At 41.1% G+C, this 26821-nt stretch overlaps 2 protein-coding genes across 2 annotated transcripts in view; both read left to right on the forward strand.

Moving 5' to 3' along the window:
- The first annotated feature begins 8301 nt into the window (after positions 1–8301).
- On the forward strand, positions 8302–17263 carry LOC139158333 (vomeronasal type-2 receptor 26-like). The gene is made up of 5 exons (XM_070735637.1): positions 8302–8463; positions 8617–9429; positions 11628–11846; positions 12193–12319; positions 16368–17263. Exons 1-5 carry the CDS (start codon positions 8302–8304, stop codon positions 17261–17263), a joined length of 2217 nt encoding a protein of 738 aa, XP_070591738.1.
- A 3315-nt stretch (positions 17264–20578) lies between these two features.
- LOC139159193 (vomeronasal type-2 receptor 26-like) overlaps positions 20579–26821 on the forward strand; it is a 27822-nt gene continuing 21579 nt past the window's right edge. Inside the window, exons 1-3 of the mRNA XM_070736546.1 lie at positions 20579–20739; positions 21958–22249; positions 26215–26821. The exon at positions 26215–26821 is cut by the window's right edge and continues 206 nt beyond it. Of these exons, the coding sequence (XP_070592647.1) occupies positions 20579–20739; positions 21958–22249; positions 26215–26821 (1060 nt within the window). The remainder of the gene's footprint in view (positions 20740–21957; positions 22250–26214) is intronic.

Consider the following 26821-nt stretch of genomic DNA (forward strand, 5'->3'; position numbering starts at 1 on the left):
GGGGTGGAGCTCCAAATTTTGCTACCGCAACTACGCTCCTGACCGTTCCCATAGGAGCCCATCACTGAGTGGCACAAACAAACAAATAAATGAATAATCAAGTACAAGTGATAACATATCAAGGAATTGTGATGTGTATATATGGTTTTAAGACATAAAAATAGCTTGCTGGTTTTTTAAGATATAAAAACTACTGGATTGAGACATGGTTCACAATCTTTCAGCTACCTAAGGTCACTCTGTAGTGAAGATGGGTGGCATAAATAAATAAATAAATAAATAAATAAATAAAGAAAGAAAGAAAGAAAGAAAGAAAGAAAGAAAGAATCATAATGAAACATCACAGAATTCTAATCTGTATATCTAATTTTAAGATATAAAAACAGTTGGCTAAATATCATCAAATGCACTTGATTGGGACATGGATCATAGGTTTTGATTATTACTTCTGTGCATAAATAAAGTACTGAACCCCAATTTCTTCTCCCAGTGTGATTCTTGGCTCAAATTCCATTGGGTATAATGAACTCAGTTTTGGCCTGGCCCAGCAGTCATATGATAGCAGTTTGGGTCAGGGGTGGGTTACTTCCCCAATTTAACTAACTCCACATCACCTGTGAGGAGAGAAATAGAAATGAGAACAGGGTGGTTTCTTTGAACACCCACCCATAGAAGGGAGTGAGGTTACTTGATTCCTGATTGATTCTCATTCCAAGCCTGAAATCTCTCCCAAACTCAAATTACCTTACCATTGCCAGAGAAAATTGATCTTCCAAGCAATCAAAGATCTCCCCTTGATCCATGAAGAAGCAATCAGGAGATGTTTGTATCAGCTGAAACACCAACACCACCCCAGTTTGAGCAAAGCTGCCTCCACAAAGTATTGCACTGTGTAATTCCTTTGGTTTCCACACACCCACCAGGGGAGCAATACTGGACTGAAGTCCCTTGTAAATCTTTGTGTTCTTTCCTAGGTTGGCAAAAGTGTGGACTGTTTTTGCCCCCCCCCCCCCAAAAAAAGCACTCTGACGGCCAAAAACAGGACATGTGGATGCTTTCTGGGGCCTCTGCTTTACCGTTGTTTGGCCTCCACTGCCACCCAGCACCATTCTGCCAGACCTCTCAAGCATAAGTCCTGCACTTGGCTGAAGGGTGGGAGCTGGTGGGTGTGGTGATGTGGCCTGGGCAGCATCATGGTCCCACATGGGCCAGATTAATGGATTTGGCAGGCTGGATCTGTCCCGCAGATCGATTAGTCCCATTAGCTCTAATGCCTAAAGTAGACCTCGAATTGGACAAGTTAATTTCTCAAAGTGTAATACAGCGCATTGACCATGGTAGGTGGGAAACTCCCATTGTAATTCCCCTCAATTTTTATTCAGTATTTTTAACGCACAAGGTCACCCTGGCTGAACCTCTTCATAGACTTTTAGACAACCGCACTTAATGGCATTGGGGTTCAGCAGAGGAGACTGCTTTTAGAACAGTTAAATAGCTTTTACCTTCTGAAGCTGTCCTTGGTCAATGTGGTGACAGCCTCCCCCTTGTGTTACTCTGTGATGCCTCCCCATACGGGTTAGGAGCATTATTAATTCACATCCTCCCAAATGGCTCAGAGACACCACTGGCTTTTTTTCCTCACACGCTGTCTCAGGCGAAAAGCAACTATAGCCAGCTTGACTGCGAGGCTCTCACATGCATAAAGAAGTTCCATGATCATCTTTATGGTGGCATTTTCATCTGCTGACTGACCATAAGCCCCTCCTAGGCAGATCCCTAATGTCCTCTTAGGATGTCCTGCTGGTTGGCGTTTATGGCCTCTTGTTCATATACCCTCCATTACCATCCAGGCTGGCAAATGGGCCAAGCAGATTTTATTTATTTATTTATTTATTTATTTATTAGATTTGTATGCCGCCCCTCTCCGTAGACTCGGGGCGGCTCACAACAATAACAAGAACAATGTAAAAACAAATCTAATAATTTAAAAAACACTAAAAACCCCATTATTAAAAGCAAACGCACACACAAACGTTCCATGTATAAACTGTATAGGCCCGGGGGAGCTGTGTCAATTCACCCATGCCTGACAGCAGAGATGGGTCTTAAGAACTTTACGAAAGGCAAGGAGGGTGGGGGCAGTTCTAATCTCTGGGGGGAGCTGGTTCCAGAAGGTCGGGGCCGCCACAGAGAAGGCTCTTCTCCTGGGTCCTGCTAAATGACATTGTTTAGTCAACGGGACCCGGAGAAGGCCAACTCTGTGGGACCTAACCGGTCACTGGGATTCGTGCGGCAGAAGGCGGTCCCGGAGGTATTCTGGTCCGATGCCATGAAGGGCTTTATAGGTCATAACCAACACTTTGAATTGTGCCCGGAAATTGATCGGCAACCAATGCAGACTGCGGAGTGTTGGTGTGACATGGGCATATCTTGGAAAGCCCATGATTGCTCTCGCAGCTGCATTCTGCACGATCTGAAGTTTCCGAACACTTTTCGAAGGTAGCTCCATGTAGAGAGCATTACAGTAGTCGAACCTCGAGGTGATGAGGGCATGAGTGACTGTGAGCAGTGAGTCCCGGTCCAGATAGGGCCGCAACTGGTGCACCAGGCGAACCTGGGCAAACGCCCCCCTCGCCACAGCTGAAAGATGTTTCTCTAATGTGAGCCGTGGATCGAGGAGGACGCCCAAGTTGCGGACCCTCTCTGGGGGGGTCAATAATTCCCCCCCCAGGGTTATGGATGGACAGATGGAATTGTCCCTGGGAGGCAGGACACACAGCCACTCCGTCTTATCTGGGTTGAGTTTGAATCTGTTGACACCCATCCAGATCCCAACAGCCTCCAGGCACCGGCACATCACTTCCACTGCTTCGTTGACTGGACATGGGGTGGAGATGTACAACTGGGTATCATCCGCATACTGATGATACCTCACCCCATGCCCTTGGATGATCTCACCCAGCGGTTTCATGTAGATATTAAATAGCAGGGGGGAGAGGACCGACCCCTGAGGCACCCCACAAGGGAGAAACCTAGAGGTCGACCTCTAATCCCCCACTAACACTGACTGCGACCGACCAGAGAGGTAGGAGGAGAACCATGCTTTAAGCAGATGCCCATTGCCAAGGTCCATTCAGGATCAAGCACTGGCAGCCTCTATTTTACTTGTGGACGAGTTGTCCTTGCCTTTTATCACTTCTCATACAGCATCTAAGTCTGCGAGGACCCTGTCCTTCTGCAGGTTTTGGACTGGGTGCGTAGGGGATGGTCCTTCCTGTATACTCCAGATTTCTTTAACAGAAGACATGAATTAACAGGGATGAAGGGATGCTTGCTCTGGGGGCATAGGGTGGTGGTACCCCCAGTCTTAGAACCAACATACTCCAATGCCTCCACAGGGCTCATCCAGGCATAGTACTAAGGAAAGCGTTTGCACACAGCTATACCTGGTGGCCTAGGATGTATGAACAAATAGAAAAGTGAGTTAATAAGTGTAGGCCATGCCAATTGTCTAGGCCAAGCTCTCTGGCTGCTCCTATTTTAGAGTGGGAATCTGCTAAAGCCCTCTGGTCTCGTCTACCTATGGCAGGCCCCTTCCACGACCAAACCTTTCTGATATTGTTAGATTCATATTCTAAATGGGTAAAGCTAGCCTGAATGCCCTCTACTACATCCAAGTCCATTATCCAAATCCTGGATTCTATCTTTGCCACACATGGCATTCCTGATGTATTAGTTACAGATAATGGACCACAGTTTACTTCCTCTGGGTTCAATGCTTATCTAGCTCAGATGGGGATGTGTTATGATAAAACAGCCCCTGCTCACCCTGCTGCCAATGGATTAGTAGAAAGGGCCATGAGGTCTGCCAAAGAGTCCATAAGTTGATTGGGCACATCTAATTGGCAGGCTACCTTAACCACCTACCTATTTGCCCAGCGTACAACTCTGTGCCAGACTACAGGCCTAAGTCCCATTGAACTTCTAATTGGATGACACTTAAGAACTATACTCAATTATCTCCACCTCGGGTATGTGGACTTACAACAACCCTGCAGGTAGACCACTTCTTACAACTTGGGGATCCCGTGTTTGCATTGAACTGGACCTAAGTGGATCCTTGGACACATCTCTCAAACAACAGGACCCTGTTCCTACAAGGTTCTGTTAGAGGATGGTCAAACCTGATGACAGCACATAAACTAGCTTCGCCGCCACATACCTGATACCACTCAACCTCCTAGTATGCCACCTTCACTTACTCCAGTCAGCTTTCTGATTGCGCCTTTGCTCATCCCATCTCCACCAGGACTTTGACCTTGTTAGGGTGGTTCCAAAAGCGCCGGTCTCGCCTACCAGTATGGAGGTTCTTGTCAGCCAGGCTTAGGGTGAGAGCAGCGCCCTTTGATCTTTTCCTCCATCAACTCCAGCTCCAGTTCTGAAAAGGTCTGACTGGAGCCGGTGGAGCCTCGCCTATTTGAAGGACTACATCTTTATTTATTTATTTATTTTTTCTTTATTGTTAGAGTTAAAAAGGACCATGCAGGTCATCAAGTCCAACCCCCTGCCTGAGCAGGAATCCTAAAGCACCCCAGTCAAGTGGCAGTCCAATCTCCTCTTGAAAGTGTCCAGAGTTGGGGAGTTCACAACCTCCGCAGGCAGGTTGTTCCAATGGTTGATGGCTCTGACCGTCAGGAAGTTCTTCCTTACTTCTAGGTTGAATCTCAGCGATTGTTCCTCGTTCGGCCCTCTGGTACTCTGGAGAATAGAGTGACCCCCTCCTCTCTGTGGCAACCCCTCATATACCTATATACAGCTATCATGTCCCCTCTGACCCTCCTTTTCTCAAGGCTATCCATGCCCAGTTCCCGCAATCTCTCTTTGTAAGTCTTGGTTGTGCGCGTTAAGGTGGGAAGGGTGTTGAATCCTGTCTTAACTGCCCTGGCAGCTGCCTGATTGGTTGAACCTAATCAGCTAGCATGTAGGAGACTTGGATAGTTTATTGGTCTCCCCACCACCACCACAGTTTTTCCCACAAATAAGGAAGTTGTCAACCTTAGCTCCGTTGTTACTGTTTTAACCATAGTTCTTAAATGAACAGCTATATTTTATGCAAGCTGCCTCCTGGCTTCTTCTTAGAGTTATCTGACACTCAGCTTTAACAGAGGTCATTGGCAGTGTTACAGCCAGAGAGTTTGGAGTTTGGAGCCACATCTCATAATTGTCCATTTGAGCACCTCCCTCTTGACATGTTCAAGGTTCAGAGAGGGGACACTTCGCTCTCTATCTCTTTCTCTCTCTCTTGCAATTATTTAAATCACAGTAATTTATTTCTTGTCTGTATGCTAGGTCCTCGGAGACCTTTCTGCAAATTTTCAGAAAATTTACCACAAATATGTCAGAAAACATTTTGGTGATGGTATCAGATTCAAAAGTAATGTTGAGTGGAGTCACAATGCTGAGTCCATCAGTGACTCTGGACACAGAGAGATAATCTAGGATTGGTTTCGGGAAAGGAGGAACTATGTTCATTTCCCTAGACTGAACTTGGGCAGTATCTAAAGCTTCTGGCTTGGAAGAGATTTTGGTTTCTTCCTCTTTCTTCTCATCCTTTTTATTAAAAATGTAAGTGCAAAAATAAGACTCCATCAGGAATACAAGTCATGGTGCTGCTGCTTCTCTTTGCACTGCTTCTGTGGCCATGGGGAGCTTGCAGGATGCACAAAGCCAAATGTCTCCTGACTTTGGAACAGGGTGAAGTAGACCCAGAGAACTATTACAAGCCAGGAGATTATTCCGTTAGCATCACAATCGCTGCAATTAAGGCTGCATTTCAATCCTTAAGCTTCAACAGAAGTCCTTCAACAACTTTCATCAAGTAAGTCAATCTTCCTGTGCTGAATTACAGAACCTTCATTTTCAGCAAAAGTCTACAGTTCTCACCCAAAACACAAGGTGTTTTCATTTGCCCTTCAATCTTTTTATTTATTTATTTATTTATTTTGTCCAATACACAATGAGGGTTTTAGTGGGTATATATATATATATACACATAGTAAAATACATGAAGAAGGTTATAGAGGAGATACTCATAGTAAAATATATCTAAGAAAGAATAGAAAAGAAGATATAGTAATAGAACATATCAATGAAAGAATAGAAGAAGAGAGATAGGAATAAAAGAAAGGTATAGGAGATATTGGAGGGCAATAGGACAGGGGACGGAAGGCACTCTAGTGCACTTGTACTCACCCCTTACTGACCTCTGGATAGGTCAACCGTAGATAATCTAATGGTAAAGTGTTGGGGGTTTGGGGATGACACTATGGAGTCCGATAATGAGTTCCACGCTTCGACAACTCGGTTACTGAAGTCATATTTTTTACAGTCAAGTTTGGAGTGGTTAATATTAAGTTTAAATCTGTTGTGTGCTCTTGTGTTGTTGTGGTTGAAACTGAAGTAGTTGCCGACAGGCAGGACATTGCAGCATATGATCTTGTGGGCAATACTTAGATCTTGTTTAAGGCATCTTAGTTCTAAGTTTTCTAGGCCCAGGATTGGAAGTCTAGTCTCGTAGGGTATTCTATTTCGAGTGGAGGAATGAAGGGCTCTTCTGGTGAAGTATCTTTGGACATTTTCATGGGTGTTAATGTCTGAGATGCGATATGGGTTCCAAAAAGATGAGCTGTATTCGAGGATGGGTCTGGCAAAAGTTTTGTAAGCTCTGGTAAGTAGTGTGAGATTGCCAGAGCAAAACCTACGTAGGATTAAGTTTACAACTCTTGAAGCCTTCTTGGCTATGTTGTTGCAGTGGGTTTTGGCACTTAAGTCTTTTGTTATTAGTATACCGAGGTCTTTAACCGAGTGGGGATTATCTGAGATAATTTGATTATTCAGTTCATATTTGGAGTTCAGATTCTTCTTCCCAATGTGTAGGACAGAGCATTTGCTAGTTGAGATTTGGAGTTGCCATGTGTTAGACCACTCAGAAACAGAGTTCACGGCTGTCCCATTTACTAACTTACTTCAAAAGAAACATATAAACACATAAAATTGACGGAAAAAAAGACCTCATGGTCCATCTAGTCTGCTCTTATACTATTTCCTGTATTTTATCTTTGGATGGATATATGTTTATCCCAGGCATGTTTAAATTCAGTTACTGTGGATTTACCAACCACGTCTGCTGGAAGTTGTTCCAAGCATCTGATCCTCTTTTGAATTCCCAATTGCACACTGCTGTTGAGGAAGCTCATTTCAAGCATATCAGAAGACAATCAAAATAATTTCCCCTATCCACTTTTCTTCCCATTCTATCAGCAGAATTAGACTGTGGGCAGAGATTTCACTCCTTAGTGAAACAAAGAGGGATTATTATTATTATTTATTAGATTTGTATGCCGCCCTTCTCCAAAGACTCGGTGTGGCTGACTTTTTTCTCTGCATTATAGATGAGATAATTCCAAAATTGTTCTTCCACTGGATAAAAAAAGTCCCAGTTAAGAAAATAGGCATTCATGGATAATGTAAACATCTCTGATTATCATTCAGGAGTTCATGCCATAACATATCGATTTTTTAAAATGAAATATTATATTGGTTGGTTTATTTGCTTATTTACATATGCAGTTCATAGGCTATGTGACTCTGAGTGGCTTTTAATAAAAAGAAAAAATAGAAATAAACCTGCCCCTGAAACAACAAAAACAAAACAGCTACAATAACAGTTCATTCATTAAGCATTCAAACTTCACTCTCCCACAGAAGTGGAGAGGCTAATCTGGTCTTTACAAACTCCTGAAAGCTATCCATGGAGGAGCCATTTGTCTAAATTGTTGATCTGACTTCAAAAATATTAATAATATACCAAAGTTAATAATAAGTAGGTCTTTTTAGCCATATGGGTACCTCAATCACTTTTATTAAGAGAGAGATAACAGTCCATCAAATATTCAAATAAATACTTGAAAATCAATACATAAAATTGAAGAGGTGTTCATTTAAGCAAGTCTGAAATACTGCACGATCCATAATTTTCTACTGTTTTTCTTCTTTTCTATGATAATATTTTGGAATGTTGCAATTTTTTGGAACAATTGACTGATTGGTTGAAAAGTGTTATCACGGGGAAAAGTTAAATGGCATTTTCATCAATGTGTTTTTAATCGCAGATCATCAACCACATTTTATTGGAAATTTGTGCCCTTCATATTTGCCATCGAGGATGTCAATCAGAATAGCCATCTCTTACACAATATCACCTTGGGTTATAATATCTATGAAAATTACTTCAAGGTGGAAATGACTTCAGATCCTTTGATGGACCTGCTTTCAGACGGGAAAGCCAATGTCCCCAACTACAGGTGTGGAAGGCAGAGAAACACAGTGGCTGTTATGGAAGAGGCTGAGACTGGCATTTCCATCCAGATTTCAACCATGCTGGGTACCTACAAAATCCCCCAGGTGTGTGTCTTTTTTTTTAGACTTTTTGCAATCATGAAACTTTCAATCAGAGCTCCTTTGCTGTAAATGAACATCAAAGATTTATTAGAAAAATGAAAGGAAATAAATTTTGCTTGTTTCATTTAAAGTTCCACCATCTTCCATTCCTTTCAGATCAGTTACAGTTTTGCTTCCCAGATTCTGAAGGATAAAACTCAGTTTCCTTTCTTCTACCCAATGCTCCCTGCTGAAGGAGCCCAATATCCAGGGATTGTCCAACTGCTATTTCATTTCAGATGGACCTTGGTTGGTCTTGTTGCTCCAAAAACAGACCAGGGGGATAGATTCATGAGGACAATGTCTTCTTTGATGTTAAGCAACGGTATTTGTGCAGTTATATATCAAAGTTTTTCACTAAATGTTGCTGAAATGAATATAAAGTTACAACAATTTTATAAGTGGAGAAAAGTCAATGTCTTTGTTTATGGTTCTGAGACTAATTCATTCACAATAGGAATGGTAATTATACAAGGAGGACTTCAACATATTCAGAAGCATGTTATAGATAAAGTCTGGATTGCAACAGCTCAATGGGATCTCAGTCTTGATTTTAAGTTTAGTGTCAATTCCGTGAAACACCTTGCTGGCATTTTTTCTTTTCTGATAAAGAAAAGCAAATGCACAAATTATGATGATTTTGTGATGATTGTCACATCCATGGTTAACTTTTTGGAGAAAATGTTTACATGCTCATCCACTAAGGATGCCTTTTCAGTGAAAGTTTGGACACGGTGCAGACAGAAAAAAGAATGGGAGTCTCTGAGTAAAAGGGAGATCAATCAGGTCCTGGCTCTAGACAGCTACCTTATTTCCAATACCATCTGGGCTTTGGGAAGGTCCTTAAATTCAGCTCATATATCTACATTCAAGAGATCAGCGAGGGACAGAGGGGTGAAGGTGGAAGCTCCAAGAGTGAAGGCATGGCAGGTATTTCTTTTCCATTACATGTGTTCTTTCTGCCCATGGGAATCAGTTGTTGAAGTGAATGCCTTGGTTACTTACTCTGAAAAATTAAATTATCTTGAAAGTCGACTCCAATATAATATGAACCTTCTATTTCCTTTCAAATTTCCTTTGATCCTTGTTTTGGCAATAGTTTCCTGTTTTATTTTTATGTCCTTCAAAATGAGTACTTGATATCGTGATTGTTCAGGCATCCTTTTATCTCACACTGATAAAAATGTGGTATCCAGTGGTGGTATTCAACCAGTTTAATAACCAGTTCATTGAGCACACAGGCACAATACATTTGAAAACACCCTTAAAAGTTACCTTCTACTAGCCCCAGTTAATGAAACAGCTGAGGTGCGGCAATCCGTTCTGCTGTGCCTATCAAATGAATGAAATATAGGTAGGCATAGCACAGAAGCAGTCAGGTGAGCCCAGCTGATGGTTGGGGTGAACTGATTCGCTCTCGGATGATCATTGGAGTAACTGCCTGGCCCAAACCAGACTGTATAGGCTGACTCCCACCCCTAGTGGTAGCACACATTAGACTGTTGGAGATAATTAGATTATTTTATTTATTTTATTTATTTTATTTATTTTATTTATTTTATTTATTTTATTTATTTTATTTATTTTATTTATTTTATTTATTTTATTTATTTTATTTATTTTATTTATTTTATTTATTTTATTTATTTTATTTATTTTATTTATTTTATTTATTTTATTTATTTGTTTGTCTGTTTTGTCAAGTGTGTGAACATATGATGAAATTAAAATACATGATACTAGTAAAAGTCAAAAATTTGGGGAAAAAGGAGTATTAGAAATAATAATATTTGAATATATGCAACTAGTAAAATAGAGAACATTAAGGACAGGGGATGGAAGGAATATTTTAGGAGAAATAAAGATAATGTGGACTATCCATGATTGACCTCTCCAAGTTCCTAAGAGGCCAGTAAGGAGCATACATAAGTGCACTGGTGTGCCTAACGTCCCCTTTATCTCATATATCATATATATTTTCTTCCTCTCATATATTTTCTTTTATTTTACATATTATCTTTATATATATTACTCAATGTCTATTCTCCTTAGACTCAGGGCGGCTTACAACATAGAAACATAGAAGACTGACGACAGAAAAAGACCTCATGGTCCATCTAGTCTGCCCTTATACTATTTCCTGTATTTTATCTTACAATTGATATATGTTTATCTCAGGCATGTTTAAATTCAGTTACTGTGGATTTACCAACCACGTCTGCTGGAAGTTTGTTCCAAGAATCTACTACTCTTTCAGTGAAATAATATTTTCTCCCGTTGCTTTTGATCTTTCCCCCAACTAACTTCAGATTGTGTCCCCTTGTTCTTGTGTTCACTTTCCTATTAAAAACACTTCCCTCCTGAACCTTATTTAACCCTTTAACATATTTAAATGTTTCGATCATGTTCCCCCTTTTCCTTCTGTCCTCCAGACTATACAGATTGAGTTCATTAAGTCTTTCCTGATACGTTTTATGCTTTAGACCTTCCACCATTCTTGTAGCCCATCTTTGGACCCGTTCAATTTTGTCAATATCTTTTTGTAGGTGAGGTCTCCAGAACTGAACACAGTATTCCAAATGTGGTCTCACCAGCGCTCTATATAAGGGGATCAAAATCTCCCTCTTCCTGCTTGTTATACTTCTAGCTATGCAGCCAAGCATCCTACTTGCTTTTCCTACTGCCCAACCACACTGCTCACCCATTTTGAGACTGTCAGAAATCACTAACCCTAAATCCATCTCTTCTGAAGTTTTTGACATGTTAGCAATAGCACTTTTTAACAGAGCTAGGCTATTGCCCCCACAATCCAGGTCCTCATTGGACAAAGAATAAATAAATAAAATAAATAAATAATATTTGTTTGTTTGCCTTTAGAGGTATTGTATATAAGCATTTCTGTGATAAAGCATTGTGAAGAGGAACATGACCAGATTTCAAGGCTCCTGCCCATATTATTATTATTCCTATGTTTATTGATACTTTCTTAAACAAGTTGGAAACAAAATAGAGCCTGGTATTTGAAGACTTAGGGAGACCTATTCTGATCGTTCCCAGCATAAAGGAAAGGGTATTTTCAATAAATGCCTAATGTCCTTTCTAAATTCTTATTTTCCTTTGTATTTCAGTTTCATTCCTTCCTTCAAGGCTCTCAGTTTCACAATCACTCAATAGAAGGCGTATATTTGGATGAAAAGGGAGATCTGACAGCTGACCTGGACATTGTGAATTGGGTTGTTTTCCCAAACAAATCTGTCAAGAGAATTAAATCTGGGAGTCTAGAAAAACTGACATCCCGGGATTTGAAATTTTCCATTGATCAAAAGAGTATCACAGAGATGGAGATGGTGAATAAGGTGGGACTAATGTTTATTTCTATTCCACTGAAAGTACAACAACATGGGGGGGACTTGCTTTGAATATTCATGTAAGCTGATCTAGGCTGTCAACAATGGAAACTTCTTATTCAGGTGGCCATAAAAAAAAAAGTCCATTCAATATTTCCTTGATAAATCTAACATTTAAATGTAATTTGAAAGCCTAAATCTGTGGTGTGTATTAAATATCAGAAGGAAAGAGAAGTAGAGATGTAATGTTCAATCATGTGTTTGATGAATTTATAATTAGTCAAAGCTAATCCTTAAACCTGAGATCACTAAATTCTTCTTTCCTTGACATTGTTCTGCTCCTCAGCCCCTGCCTCCTTCCAGGTGCGGGGAAAGCTGCCGTCCTGGATTCAAGAAGGTGCCTCGGGAAGGGATGCCCATCTGCTGCTATGATTGTCATCCTTGTGCAGATGGAACCATCTCTACCATGGAAGGTGGGTGACACCAGAAAAAAAAGATAGACATTTGAGAAGAACGTAGCTCCTGATTTTGTTCATAAAATTTTTTTCTTTAAGAAAAATCTTTTAATATGATTAATATGAATACATAATGAGTGATAAGAAATAATCTTGGAATTTAAATTGTGAGCACATTATTAAAAACAGTGGATCAATGTTAACTTTACTTTAGGAGTGACACAACATTTCTTGCTCTTCATTTTCTTTATTGATCAATCTCTCTCAATTTTTCTTGACATTTTCTTGGAGTAATAGAGATTTTCTTACCCTCCCCTCCCTCCCCTCCCTCCCCTCCCTCCCCTCCTTTCCCTCCTTTCCCTCTCTTCCATTTCCTTCCCTTCCCTTTGCATCTAATACTGAATGACTAAAAAGCTGGATGCATTTCTTTAACAGGTCCACCCAGGGGTGGAGCCTAAGTTACCTCAACATTGAGAGGTAGATACGGTGGGGGCCACAGAATTAGCCGTTCCAGGGGAACGAGAGACTGTTGCTTAATAACGGTCCCTTGTTCCGGCTCTGTGAGCCCAATCTTGGGTACTGGTGATGAGTGTAACTCTGGCCCTGGACTCAGGTTGCTGCTGCTCAATGCCAGGTCGGTGGTAAATAATGCTCTTCTCATCCGGGATCTGATCCTGGATCAGGAGGCCGACCTGGCATGTATTACTGAAACCTGGCTGTGCCCGGAGGGAGGTGTCCCTCTCTCTGAAATTTGCCCAGCCGGGTTTCAGATATGGCATCAACCTCGACCCCAGGGAAGGGGGGGAGGAGTGGCTATTATAGCCAGGGAGAGCCTTTGCCTGCGTAGACTCATTGCTCCGGAAATTGCAGGTTGCGAGTCTCTCTTGCTGAAGTTGGACTTAGGGGTTCAGGTGGGCTTATTTCTCACGTACCTGCCTCCCAGCTGCGTGTCAAAAGCCCTGCCTGTGCTACTCGAGGAGGTAGCCGGGTTGGCGGTGGAGTTCCCCTGACTCATCGTCCTGGGGGACTTCAACCTGCCGTCACTCGGCGAAACCTCTGGGCTGGCACAGGAGTTCATGGCCACCATGACAGCCATGGACCTGACTCAAGTAGTACAGGGTCCGACTCACGAGGGAGGGCACGCACCTGACATGGTATTCCTTTCCGAGCAATTGAGCAATGGTCCGAGACTAAGGGGCTTAGAAGCGTTGCCTTTGTCATGGTCAGACCATTTTCTGCTACGGCTTGACTTCCTGGCTCCAATCCTTCCCCGCAGGGAGGCGGAACCAATGAAGATGTTCCGCCCCAGACGCCTGATGGACCCAGAGGGCTTTCAGACGGCGCTTGGGGTTATTCCAGAGGCACTCGTCCACAGTTTGGCGGAGTCCCTCGCTGAGGCCTGGAACAGGGCTGCGGCAGGGGCTCTTGACCGGATTGCGCCTTTGCGACCTCTCCGCGGCGCTAGACCCCGTAGAGCCCCATGGTTCAACGAGGAGCTCCGGGTGTTGAAACGCCAAAAGAGACGTCTAGAGAAGCGATGGAGGAAGAGTAGGTCCGAATCTGATCGAACACTTGTAAGAGCTTTTATTAAGACTTACAAAGTGGCGCTCAAGGCGGCAAGATGCGCGTACCATGCCGCCTTGATTGCATCAGCGGAATCCCGCCCGGCTGCTCTGTTTAGGGTGACCCGCTCCCTTCTTAATCAGGGGGGAGTTGGGGAGCCCTTGCAGAGTAGTGCCGAGGAGTTTAACACGTTTTTCGCTGATAAAGTCGCTCAGATCCGGGCCGACCTCGACTCCAATTGTAAAACAGAGTCGACTGACAACGAGTCAGTCGAGGTGACTGGGGCACGTACTTGTCCACCTGTCTGGGAAGAGTTTGATCTGGTGACACCTGATGAAGTGGCCAAGGCCATTGGAGCTGTTAGTTCCGCCACCTGTTTACTGGATCCGTGTCCCTCCTGGTTGGTCTCGGCCAGCAGGGAGGTGACACGGAGCTGGGCCCAGGAGATTACCAACGCTTCCTTGGGGAGGGGAGTTTTTCCATCACTCTATAAAGAAGCGCTTGTGCGCCCCCTCCTCAAGAAGCCCTCCCTGGACCCAGCCGTACTTAACAAATATCGTCCAGTCTCCAACCTTCCCTTTATGGGGAAGGTTGTCGAGAAGGTGGTGGCACTCCAGCTCCAGCGGTCCTTGGAAGAAGCTGATTATCTAGGTCCCCAGCAGTCGGGTTTCAGGCCCGGTTACAGCACGGAAACCACTTTGGTCGCGTTGATGGATGATCTCTGGCGGGCCCGGGACAGGGGTTTATCCTCTGTCCTAGTGCTCCTCGATCTCTCAGCGGCTTTCGATACCATCGACCATGGTATCCTTCTGCGACGGTTGGAGGGGCTGGGGGTGGGAGGCACTGTTCTTCAGTGGTTCTCCTCCTACCTCTCTGGCCGGTCGCAGTCGGTGTTAGTGGGGGGTCAGAGGTCGGCTCCGAGGTCTCTTCCTTTGTGGGGTGCCTCAGGGGTCGGTCCTCTCCCCCTTGCTATTTAACATCTACATGAAACCGCTGGGTGAGATCATCCAAGGACATGGGGTGAGGTATCATCAATATGCCGATGATACCCAGCTTTACATCTCCACCCCATGCCCAGTCAACGAAGCGGTGATGTGCCGGTGCCTGGAGGCTGTTGGGACCTGGATGGGTGTCAACAGACTCAAACTCAACCCAGATAAGACGGAGTGGCTGTGGGTTTTGCCTCCCAAGGACAATTCCATCTGTCCGTCCATTACCCTGGGGGGGAATTATTGACCCCCTCAGAGAGGGTCCGCAACTTGGCCGTCCTCCTCGATCCACAGCTCACATTGGAAAACCATCTTTCAGCTGTGGCGAGGGGGGCGTTTGCCCAGGTTCGCCTGGTGCACCAGTTGCGGCCCTATCTGGACCGGGACTCATTGCTCACAGTCACTCATGCCCTCATCACCTCGAGGTTTGACTACTGTAATGCTCTCTACATGGGGCTACCTTTGAAAAGTGTTCAGAAACTTCAGATCGTGCAGAATGCAGCTGCGAGAGCAGTCATGGGCTTACCTAGGTACGCCCATGTTTCACCATCACTCCGCAGTCTGCATTGGCTGCCGATCAATTTCCGGTCACAATTCAAAGTGTTGGTTATGACCTTTAAAGCCCTTCATGGCATCGGACCAGAATATCTCCGAGACCGCCTCCTGCCGCACGAATCCCAGCGACCGATTAGGTCCCACAGAGTGGGCCTTCTCCGGGTCCCGTCAACTAAACAATGCCGGTTGGCGGGTCCCAGGGGAAGAGCCTTCTCTGTGGCGGCGCCGGCTCTCTGGAACCAACTCCCCCCGGAGATTAGAACTGCCCCTACTCTTCCTGCCTTCCGAAAACTCCTTAAGACTCATCTTTGCCGTCAGGCATGGGGAAACTAAACATCTCCCCTGGGCATGTTAATTTATATATGGTATGCTTGTGTGTGTGTTTGCTATTACATGGGGTTTTTCTTAAATCGTTAAATATTTTAATTAATTGGATTGTTGTGACTGTTTTTACTTGTTGTGAGCCGCCCCGAGTCTTCGGAGAGGGGAGGCATACAAGTCCAACCAATAAATAAATAAATAAATAAATAAATAAATTGGTTGGCTTCCTCATACACCACATAGCCGTGCCACACAGGTGTTTGTGTGTGCTTTGCATATGGGCATACATGCACAGTGCCAAAAACAAAATTAGCTTCTGTGCATGCACAAAAGCCAAAAACAAGATGGCAGGCCCCATAAACTGTCACCAACAGAACCAGCTCCATGACAGCACCAATTGTTTATTAATGGTTCTAAAGAACTGATTAGAACCGGGAGGAACCCACCTCCAGGTCCACCTTTAGGTCCATCCCTGGTTCTTCCTTCCTTCCCTCCCACCTCCCTTCCTCCCTTTCTTCTGACATGGATGGGAGCATAAACATATAGGGAATTTCGCCAGTCAGGAAAATTGCTGTCTAGATAGAAAAATCTGAATCTACAACCAGAAGAAAAATAAATGTTAATCTCACTCTTTTCAGATGCTGAAAAATGTACCAAATGTCCAGCAAATCGCTATCCAAATATCAACAGAGATGATTGTATACCTAAAATCAAAACATTCCTATCATATCAAGAAAATTTGGGGATCATCCTAGCTTCTCTTGCCTTATTTCTGGCTTTGGTAACGGGATTAGTCTTGGGAATCTTCATTAAATTCCAAGAAACTCCTATAGTCAAAGCCAATAATCTGGATCTCTCCTACATCCTTCTCATCGCCCTACTGCTTTGCTTCTTGATCTCCTTCCTATTTATAGGTCGGCCAATGAAAGCCACCTGCCTTCTTCGACAAGCAGCCTTCAGCAACATCTTCTCAGTTGCCATTTCTACTGTCTTGGCCAAAACAATCATTGTGGTGTTAGCATTCTTGGCCACAAAACCAGGGAGTAAAATGCAGAGGTGGCTGGGGAAGAGCTTGCCCAACTCCATCATCCTTTCTTGTTCAGGTGTCCAAGTTGTTGTCTGCAGCATCTGGCTGGGCACTTCACCCCCATTTCCTGATTTGGACACATACTCACAGTCTGGGGAAATCATTCTTCAATGTAATGAAGGTTCTGTTACCATGTTCTACCTTGCCCTAGGCTACATGGGTTTCCTGGCTGTCATCTGCTTTCTGGTGGCATTCTTTTCCAGGAATCTACCTGGGGCCTTCAATGAAGCCAAGCTCATCACCTTCAGCATGCTGGTCTTCTGCAGTGTCTGGGTAACCTTTGTACCCACTTATCTTAGTACCAAGGGGAAGTACATGGTGGCTGTGCAGATCTTCTCCATCTTGGCCTCCAGTGCCAGCCTGTTAGGCTTCATTTTTATTCCCAAATCTTACATTATTTTCTTAAGACCTGATCTGAATACAAAGGAACATTTGATGTCAAAATAAAATAGAAATTAAATAGGCACTGTACTATTAATTTTTTAAGCAAATGATGAAGAGTTTTTTGCAAGACACCCATGAATTAGCTTCAGTTTTATGAAGTGTTAGTATAGCTAGCCAATTGTGGATTTATAATTCTGCTGAATAATTTTATAAGTGAGTCCATTACTGGAACAAGGAAAGGTAACATAGGAATTTGTGGTCAAGACTGTCCCAAAAAAGATCTGGAGGTAAAAACAGTCATTAGCATATTTAAACAATCCACATCTAGATGAGGAGAACTAATTAAGTGTCTACTACTAATTAAGGATTACTGCAATGCATTATATATGGGAGTACCCTTCAAGAGTGTTTGGAACTGCAGCTGGTGCAGAATGCAATGGCATGCACCATGCTGGGAGCTCCCAGTATTGCACGTGCAACATTTTTATTACATGACATAGCTCCAGGGTATATGAGGAGCCATTGCTCCCTGATGGGACAAACCTGCCCGCTTACACCAGTGGAAGTGGCTGACTATGTACAGTGTCTGCTAAGGACTTGAAGCCAAGAGTATCAAGCAGAAGAGCCTTTTCGACTGTGTCCCATCCCTATGGAACATTCTACCTTGGACATCAGAACTTTCCCCTCCCTTTTGGTCTTCCGGAAGGGTATCAAACCTGACTTTGGGGATGCTCAATGCTGTAGCTGCCTGGTGGGGTAAGAAGACTTCATCCCCATCACTTCCAATTCTTTGCTCTCTTCACTTGGTTTGTCATAATACTGTATTCTAATTCTGTGTTGCTTAAATCTTTTAACTATTTCTTACTTGATTTATAGCCTGTAAGCTACCCAGAGCCACATTGTAGGGGAAATGAGTGGCACCAGTGATGGGCTACCAAAATTTTTACTACCACACTGTGGGCGTGGCTTATGCATTTTGTTTCAACATCTTTCAGTACGAATAGAGTGCTCTGGGGTGGAGCTCCAAATTTTGCTACTGCCGTTCCCGTAGGAGCCCATCACTGAGTGGCACAAACAAACAAATAAATGAATATCAAGTACAAGTGATAACATATCAAGGAATTGTGATGTGTATATATGGTTTTAAGATATAAGAATAGCTTGCTGTTTTTTAAGATATAAAAACTACTGGATTGAGACATGGTTCACAATCTTTCAGCTGCCTAGGGTCACTCTGTAGTGAAGATGGGTGGCAGAAAGAAAGAAAGAAAGAAAGAAAGAAAGAAAGAAAGGAAGGAAGGAAGGAAGGAAGGAAGAAAGAATCATAATGAAACATCACATAATTCTAATCTGTATATCTAATTTTAAGATATAAAAACAGTTGGCTGAATATCATCAAATGCACTTGATTGGGACATGGATCATAAGTTTTGATTATTACTTCTGTGCATAAATAAAGTACTGAACCCCAATTTCTTCTCCCAGTGTAATTCTTGGCTCAAATTCCATTGGGTATAATGAACTCAGTTTTGGCCTGGCCCAACAGTCATAGTATAGCAGTTTGGGTCAGGGGTGGGTTGCTTCCCCAATTTAACTAACTCCACATCACCTATGAGGAGAGAAATAGAAATGAGAACAGGGTGGTTTCTTTGAACACCCACCCACAGAAGGGAGTGAGGTTACTTGATTCCTGATTGATTCTCATTCCAAGCCTGAAATCTCTCCCAAACTCAAATTACCTTACCATTGCCAGAGAAAATTGATCTTCCAAGCAATCAAAGATCTCCCCTTGATCCATGAAGAAGCAATCAGGAGATGTTTGTATCAGCTGAAACACCAACACCACCCCGGTTTGAGCAAAGCTGCCTCCACAAAGTATTGCACTGTGTAATTCCTTTGGTTTCCACACACCCACCAGGGGAGCAATGCTGGACTGAAGTCCCTTGTAAATCTTTGTGTTCTTTCCTTGGTTGGCAAAAGTATGGCCTGCTTTTGCCCCCTCTCCCCCAAAAAAGCATTCTGACAGCCAAAAACAGGACATGTGGATGCTTTCCGGGGCCTCTGCTTTACCCTTGTTTGGCCTCCACTGCTACTCACAAGCATTCTGCCAGACGTCTCAAGAATAAGTCCTGCACTTGGCTGAAGAGTGGGAGCTGGTGGGTGTGGTGATGTGGCCTGGGCAGCATCATGGTCCCACATGGGCCAGATTAATGGATTTGGCAGGCCGGATCTGTCCCGCAGGTCATAGTTTGAGGATTCCTGGCATAGTACATGTTCTGATCTCCGGCTAAAGCCACTGTTAATTGGAATAAAGGATCGCTAAATGCATATATTTGTAAAACACCGCATCATCTTTATTTTTCTTTCCTTTTTTCCACACTGAATCTTCTCGGCATGCAGTACTAATCTCTTATCTTAAACTTCGGTATGCAAGGCAACATCAAATCATTAAAACATTCTACAAGTTATTCTAAGATTTATGGCTAGTCAGAGTTAGCCCAGAGTCATAAAAACTGCAATTAAAAGCACACAAGGTATTGCTTACATTCGAAGCCGCTTGAAAAAACCTCCATATTTCTTAATAGCAGATTGACGACTCAACTCATCTCTTCCGCTGACACCTGGACGTGATGAATTAATTACTTAATTAATTAAACTGTTCCTCTCCTTAACATTTCTTCCCTGACACTTGCTCTCTTCACCTCTGCAAGCATCTGAAATAAGGATTTACCCTTCTAGCATCTGTTTCTCCTTCACTTGAATCAGAACCCATAGAAACATCCTGTAGTTGGTCTCCTACTTCTTCTGCCTCTAAATCAGGCCCTACCACTAATTCATAACCACTTTCTGAATCAGAATCTGAAAAATCCCCTAACTGAACAGGAGTATACACAACAGTATAACGACAGAGTCCATTACAAATAGAGACTAGATCAATGTGTGATTATTTACATATATCCCAAAACTCTCTATCGACTCTGGTTTCCTTGAAAATATTTTTGATGTTATCTAAATTATACTGATTTAGTTGCTTTTGTTAACTCTCTAAAGACTTTTCTGGAAGCTTTCAGATTTGACAAAAACATATATCCAATATATGTTTTCACATTGATTTCACACAAAAGCATTGGGCGCTGAGATTGTGACATTGGAAATCCATAAGTGCACAAATTGGTCCAGAGAGAGACAAAGTGAGGCTGAGATCATCTTCAGGGGAGGTGGGGAGATGTTTTCTCCTATAGATCTCAAATACAAAAGCTTTCCTCCACAACTTTATGTTACCCTTTGTTCAAGCCACCCAGAAGGTTAAACGCGTCACCACAAACACAAATCATGTTGCTATTTCAACTACTTATGTGGCTCCAAGGAATCTGGGGGATGTTTAAGAACAAATGCCTCCTGACTTTAGAGAGGGATCTAGTGGACTCAAAGAATCATTACAGGCTGGGAGAGTTTTCCATTGATGGCATAATCTCTGCAACTCAAGCTGCATTTCGAACATTACGTTTCAAAAGCTCTCCTTTGACACAAGTATTGGGGTAAGTCAATCTTCCAGAATTTTTAAAAATCAGACTTTACTATTTTATTATATTCCCTTGTCTGTGATTCCTATTTTGAAGTGTTAATGCCTTAATCTGATAATGATTTAAATGTAAATGAAGTGCCCAGTCAAAAGCTTTTGACAGTGGTCATCAAAATGCAAACATGTGTAGGAATCAGTAACTTACTGACTGTCGTAAGAATGATAGTTTCACATTATTTATATTTACTGATCCCTCGCATCCTGGACATAAATTGTTTCAACTTCTACCTGCAAAACAATGCAATGAGCACTGCACACTAAGACAACTAGACACAAGAACAGTTTTTTCCTGAATGCCATCATTTAGCTAAACAAATAATTCCCTCACCACTGCCAAACTATTCACTAAGGCCGCATTACTATTACTATTTGTTTTTCTAATCATTCCTATCACCATCTCCTTCCACTTATGACTGTATGACTGTAACTTGTTGCTTGTATCCTTACAATTTATGACTGTTTCCTGATTATTATTTGTACTCTACAGCCATCATTATTCTTGTACCTCATGATTCTTGACATATTATTAATATTAATATTACTAAATGTATATTTTCTTTTAGGTACACTGAGAGCATATGCACCAAAGGCAAATTGTGTGTTCAATCACACTTGGCCAATAAAGTTTCTATTCTATTCTATTCTATTCCTTTGTGTGGGTTCATGGCTGAGTGTGTACTTACATATATTTAATATGTAAAAACAAGTAAAACCACTCCAAAATTAAATAATTAAAATTAAATATTATTAAATTAAATATTGGGGGGAAAAACTAGAAGGAAAAAATTGAGCATATTGAAATTTTAAGCCAACTGAAAGGATACAGTGGCCAAAATAAGCCAAAGCTAATAAAAAATAGCTTTATTTTAAAAATTATTTTAGGCATCACTTGCACAGAGTATCTTAAAACAAAGTATAAATTAAAAGTATAAATCCAACTATAAATAAAAGTTCAAATACTGTGTGTCTTCAAATGCACAAAGCTTTTTTTTTAGTTCTTTTGAAATATGTTTAATATGTTTAATTAAAATATCAGCTAATGTATATATTTATGGTACATTCTTTTGCAGTCCAATTCTTGGGCAACTCCTGATTAGAACTATATTTTTAAAAAGGCATTAAATAAAATATTTATTTCATTGTTTATTGTATGTTTAATGTATTATGCTTGCAGGATGCAATCGACAGAATACTGGAAAATACTATCCTTTGTTTTGGCCATCCAAGACATCAACCAGGATTCCTGTATCTTACCCAATACCACCTTGGGTTACAACATCTATGAAAATTATTTTGATTCAAGAAAGACTTCAGATGCTCTGCTGGATCTGCTTTCAGATGGTGAAACCAATGTCCCCAACTACAGTTGTGGGAGACAGAGAAACACAGTGGCTATTCTGGAAGGGGCTGAAACTGGCTTCTCTATCCAGATATCATCCATGTTGAGCACCTACAAAATCCCACAGGTGAGTCTTTTCTGGAAAGGCCAGTTCTAACCATGCAGCTTTCTTTCTTTCCCCCCATTTTTTCATTTTTCTCTCCACCTTCATAAATACAAATTCACATGTATATACCCTCCAATATTACGACAAACAAATAAAGATACATATTTTCCTCCATTGTTAAAAGATCCTGAAAAATTCATGTTGTTTATAACCTTTCAATCCTAAAGATTAAGAAACAATTTTTTAAATTAGGTATATAACGCCAAATAAAAGCACTGCCTCCAGTTAAAAAAAATCTCCTTTTGTCTTCTGGGTTTTCTATAAAATTAATTTAACTCCTTTAATTACCATATTTTTTGGTGTATAAGTCGCACCGGTGTATAAGACACACCTAGATTTTAGAGGAGGAAAACAAGGAAAAAAGTATTCTGAACCAAATGGTGTAGTATTATATTGTTTAATAACATACCAGTGTAGCAGAATACTTTTTACAACCATGCATACTTTTTTAAACCATGTACACTTTTTACAAACTTCAAACTTGACAGTTTCAAGACTTGTGGACTTCAATTCCCAGAATTCCTCCACCAGTCTGCTAGCTCAGAAATGGGAGTTGAAGTCCACAAGCTTACCAGGTTTGAAGACCCTTGCACTCCTAACCTCTAACTCAGGTGTCTTCAAACTTAACAGCTTTTAGACTTCAACTCCCAGAATTCCTCCACCAGTCATGCCAGACTCAGCTCTCCTCCTGGTTCTCTCCCTTCCCATACCCACCCACCCCATGGTTCAGATTCAGCCCCCCTTCTGCTCTAGCTGGATTTAGATCTGACGTCGCTATGCAACTGCATGACAGCTCCAGACTCTGTAAGATGCATCCACAAGTGGGAAGCCAAGCCCAGCTGAGGAAGATCTGAGGAAGGCTATGCACCTGGGACTGGCTGGAATGTGAGTTCAGCTGGGGTTGGCTAGCTTTCCACCAAGTTCATTTCTTTTAAAGGGGGAGTGAGAGATAAAAGGCGATGGGTGAATAATAGCACCTGGTTAGGGTTGGAAAGAAATATCTAGAATAAGTAAAGCAATGAAAAAAAGACAGGATTTGGAATACATTCTTGGCAGAGTGTAACAATGAAAGAGCTTGTAAGCCGGTAAAAGCTGGGAACATTGTTAGCACCTGGTTAGGGCTGAAAGAAACTAGCAAGTTAGAGTAACCCTGCAAAGACTTAGGGCTTGGAAAACATTATTCACAGACAGTAACAATGAAAGAGATTGGGTACATTAATAGCACCTGGTTAGGGCTGGAAAGAAACATCTGGAGCAATTTAAAAAAAACCCTACAAAGAGAGGGTTTGGAATGCATTATTGGCAGAGAAAGAGCTTGCAAGCCAGTAAGAGCTGGTTAGGGATAGAAAGAAACTTACTCAGAGCAAGTTAGAGTAATTTTTAAAAAACCTGTAAAGACTTAGGGCTTGGAAAACATTCTTCGCAGAGAGAAACAATGAAAGAGCCTGCAGGGTAAGAGCTGGGAAGATTGTTAGCAGCTAGTTAGGACTGAAAAAAGCTACATTCAGAGTATAAGACGCACCCTAATTATCAGCCTATTTTAGGGAGGTAAAAGGTGCGTCTTATACACCAAAAATATGGTAATTACTATGTCTTATTTATCCAAAGTAATTATTATTTCATTTCATTTTTCCTTTCTTAAGCCTGTTACTTCCTCCCCTTCTTGAATAACTTCCTCAATATCTATTTTTTAAAACTCTCCTTTGATGTAACCAAAAACCTCTTAAAAAGCTTTAAAACCATATATATATTAAATTCATTTTCATTATAATAAGCAGGATTTCATTGTGTAATTCTAAGAACTTCCCTATAGTAAACATTCAGATTTTTCATTTAAGCATATTCAGAATTTAAAAACCAATCAAAATCTCTTAATATAAATCAAAATAAAGACATACAGAATAGAAATTCGGACCAAAATCAATACAATCCCTGTCTGAGTTCAATCCACTTGATAACTATTAATAACTTACTAATATCATAACTCACAAATACTTCTCACTAACAAAAATAACAAACATAATTAAACTAAGTCGTCACAATCCATATGCCTGCTAGCTTGCAGGTACTACCCCCCTTCCCTTTTTCTCTCTTTTCTTTTTTTCTCCTTCTTTCCTTTCCTTCTTCTTTTCTTTTCTATCCCACCTCCAACTACTTTTCCTTTCCACGTCACTCTTGGACTATTAAATACTACAGTTATAAGATTATCCAAATAAGAATATTGAATACAAAATAATTACATATAGACAAATATTTGGAATGTATATACAACAATATATATAAGGTGCTGTATAAAAATACTGTTTACCCCATCACCCTCCTACTCTTCTTTTTTGTATTCCCATCCCCCCTTTCCCTGTTTTTTTATATAATCTAATAAAGTATTTTTTTTAAACAAAATCATTTTCATCTCAGTAAGTATCAAATCAGAGATTTATACAATCATTATATGATCTTTCCTGTATAAAATAATATTTATCTTATACAAGGGAGAACCACTCTCAAAATAAATTTTCCTTGTTGATATTTTGAATCAATATTATTTATTTATTTAGACTTTCCAAAGGACTTGTGACCATTGTACTGTTTAAAATCTATTAATATTTAATGTTTAACATTCAGATTTACCCAATATTCATACTACAGATAATCAAATTATTGCTATTCTTGTCTTATTGTTTTAAAACCAGCATATGCTATATATTTACTTATTTCATAAAGAAAATATTTTTCTTTCAAATCTCTCGTATGTATGTAGCTTAAACAGTATATTTACTTATTTCATTAGGCATATTAGCAGGAGCATTCAATACAAGAGCAAAAAAGAACAATAAAAAGTAATCAAAGATCAATAATCATAATCTATTATATATGGGGGACAAAACATTTACCCCACTCAGATAATTACATTCATATTGTATCACAATCTAAGTAATTTTTCTCTCTATTTAGTCTAATTTTAATGTTTATAAGAATGAAAAAAATCACAGTAAAAACACAAAGTATTAGTATTCTAAACGCTCTCAACCAATTCCTTTTAGTTTCTCAACTCTTCCCTTTTTAAATTCATGTTATCTCTATCCCCATTTCTTTAACTTTCCCCTTTTCTTTCTTTTTTCCCTTTCCTCCTTCTCTTCTCTTTCTATTATTCCCCTGTCAATCCCTACTCTTTCCCCAGCTCCTTTTCTCTTTTTCAAATGCATTATTTGTTCATCATCCATCTCTATACTCAGTGTAGGGCTACCCAAAGTTTTCCTATCACACTGTGGGTGTGGCTTATGCATTTTCATTCAACATCTTTCAGTGGGTGTCTAGGATGGAGCTCCATTTTTGCTACCCCACTGCGTCCCCCCCCCCGTCCAGGCAGTAGCCCACCCTTGTGATGGATGATGTATGAATGTGTTGTTAACTTTTAATTATGAGGATTTTAATATGTAATGTTAGATTTCTACATGCTGTGAGCTGCCCTGAGTCCCAGGAGAAAGGTGGCATTTATTTATTTATTTTATTTATTCATTCATTTGTCCAATACACAAATGCATAGGAAGAAAAATAGACATGTAGTAATATATATAAGGGTAAAGTGAACTTAAGGGAGAGGGTATATGAAAGAAAGAAAATATATATGATAAGTGAGAGAAAGGAAAGACAATTGGACAGGGGATGAAAGGCACACCAGTGCACTTATATACGCTCCTAAAAACAAACAAACAAACAAATAAATAATCTGCCCATGCCATGTTCCCAGTTTACATTTAGCAAACTTTTTCTAGGAGTAAACATTCAAGGAGTAAATGGGAGATAAGCAATGTATGAGTCAATGGGGGAATCATTGCAAGAATGGAACTAACCATTAAAGAGAGAATTGATGTCTTACATCTGTTGTGGGGGGTCTCAGACTAAATGCCATTTTTCTTCCTTTTCAGATTAGTTACAATTTTGTTTCTCAGATTCTGATGGATAAAGCTGGCTTTCCTTTCTTCTACCCAATGCTCCCTGCTGAAGGATTCCAGTATTCAGGGATGGTCAAGCTGCTCCTCCATTTCAAGTGGACTTTGGTCGGTCTGCTTGCTCCAGACACTGACCAGGGGCAGAAATTCATGAACACGTTGACTTTAATGTTGACAAGAAATGGCATTTGCCCAATTATAGCACAAACCTTTTCACCAATTGTTCAAAAATTGTCCATAAAGTTTCATGAGTATCATAACTGGAAGCAAGTGAACATCTTTCTTTATGCTGCAGAGGTTAATTCAATTGGTGCAGGAATAGCAATACTATATCTGGTGTTTGGAAGAATTAAGGAACCTGTTGCGGGGAAAGTTCTCATGACAACAATTATCTGGGACTTAACTCTTTATCTGATAGATGAGGGGACCTTTTTTGAATACATTCATAGCATTGTTTCCTTTGTTTTGAGGGAAAATCAAATGACCAAATATGGTGGATATAGACATGTTTATTCATTCATTAAAGATGTTGCAGAGAAATCCTTTATATGCTCCTACAACAAGGATGCTTTCTCTGTGAAAG

This window comes from Erythrolamprus reginae, chromosome 2 (assembly GCF_031021105.1).
Source record: "Erythrolamprus reginae isolate rEryReg1 chromosome 2, rEryReg1.hap1, whole genome shotgun sequence".
Taxonomy (NCBI): Eukaryota; Metazoa; Chordata; class Lepidosauria; order Squamata; family Dipsadidae; genus Erythrolamprus; species Erythrolamprus reginae.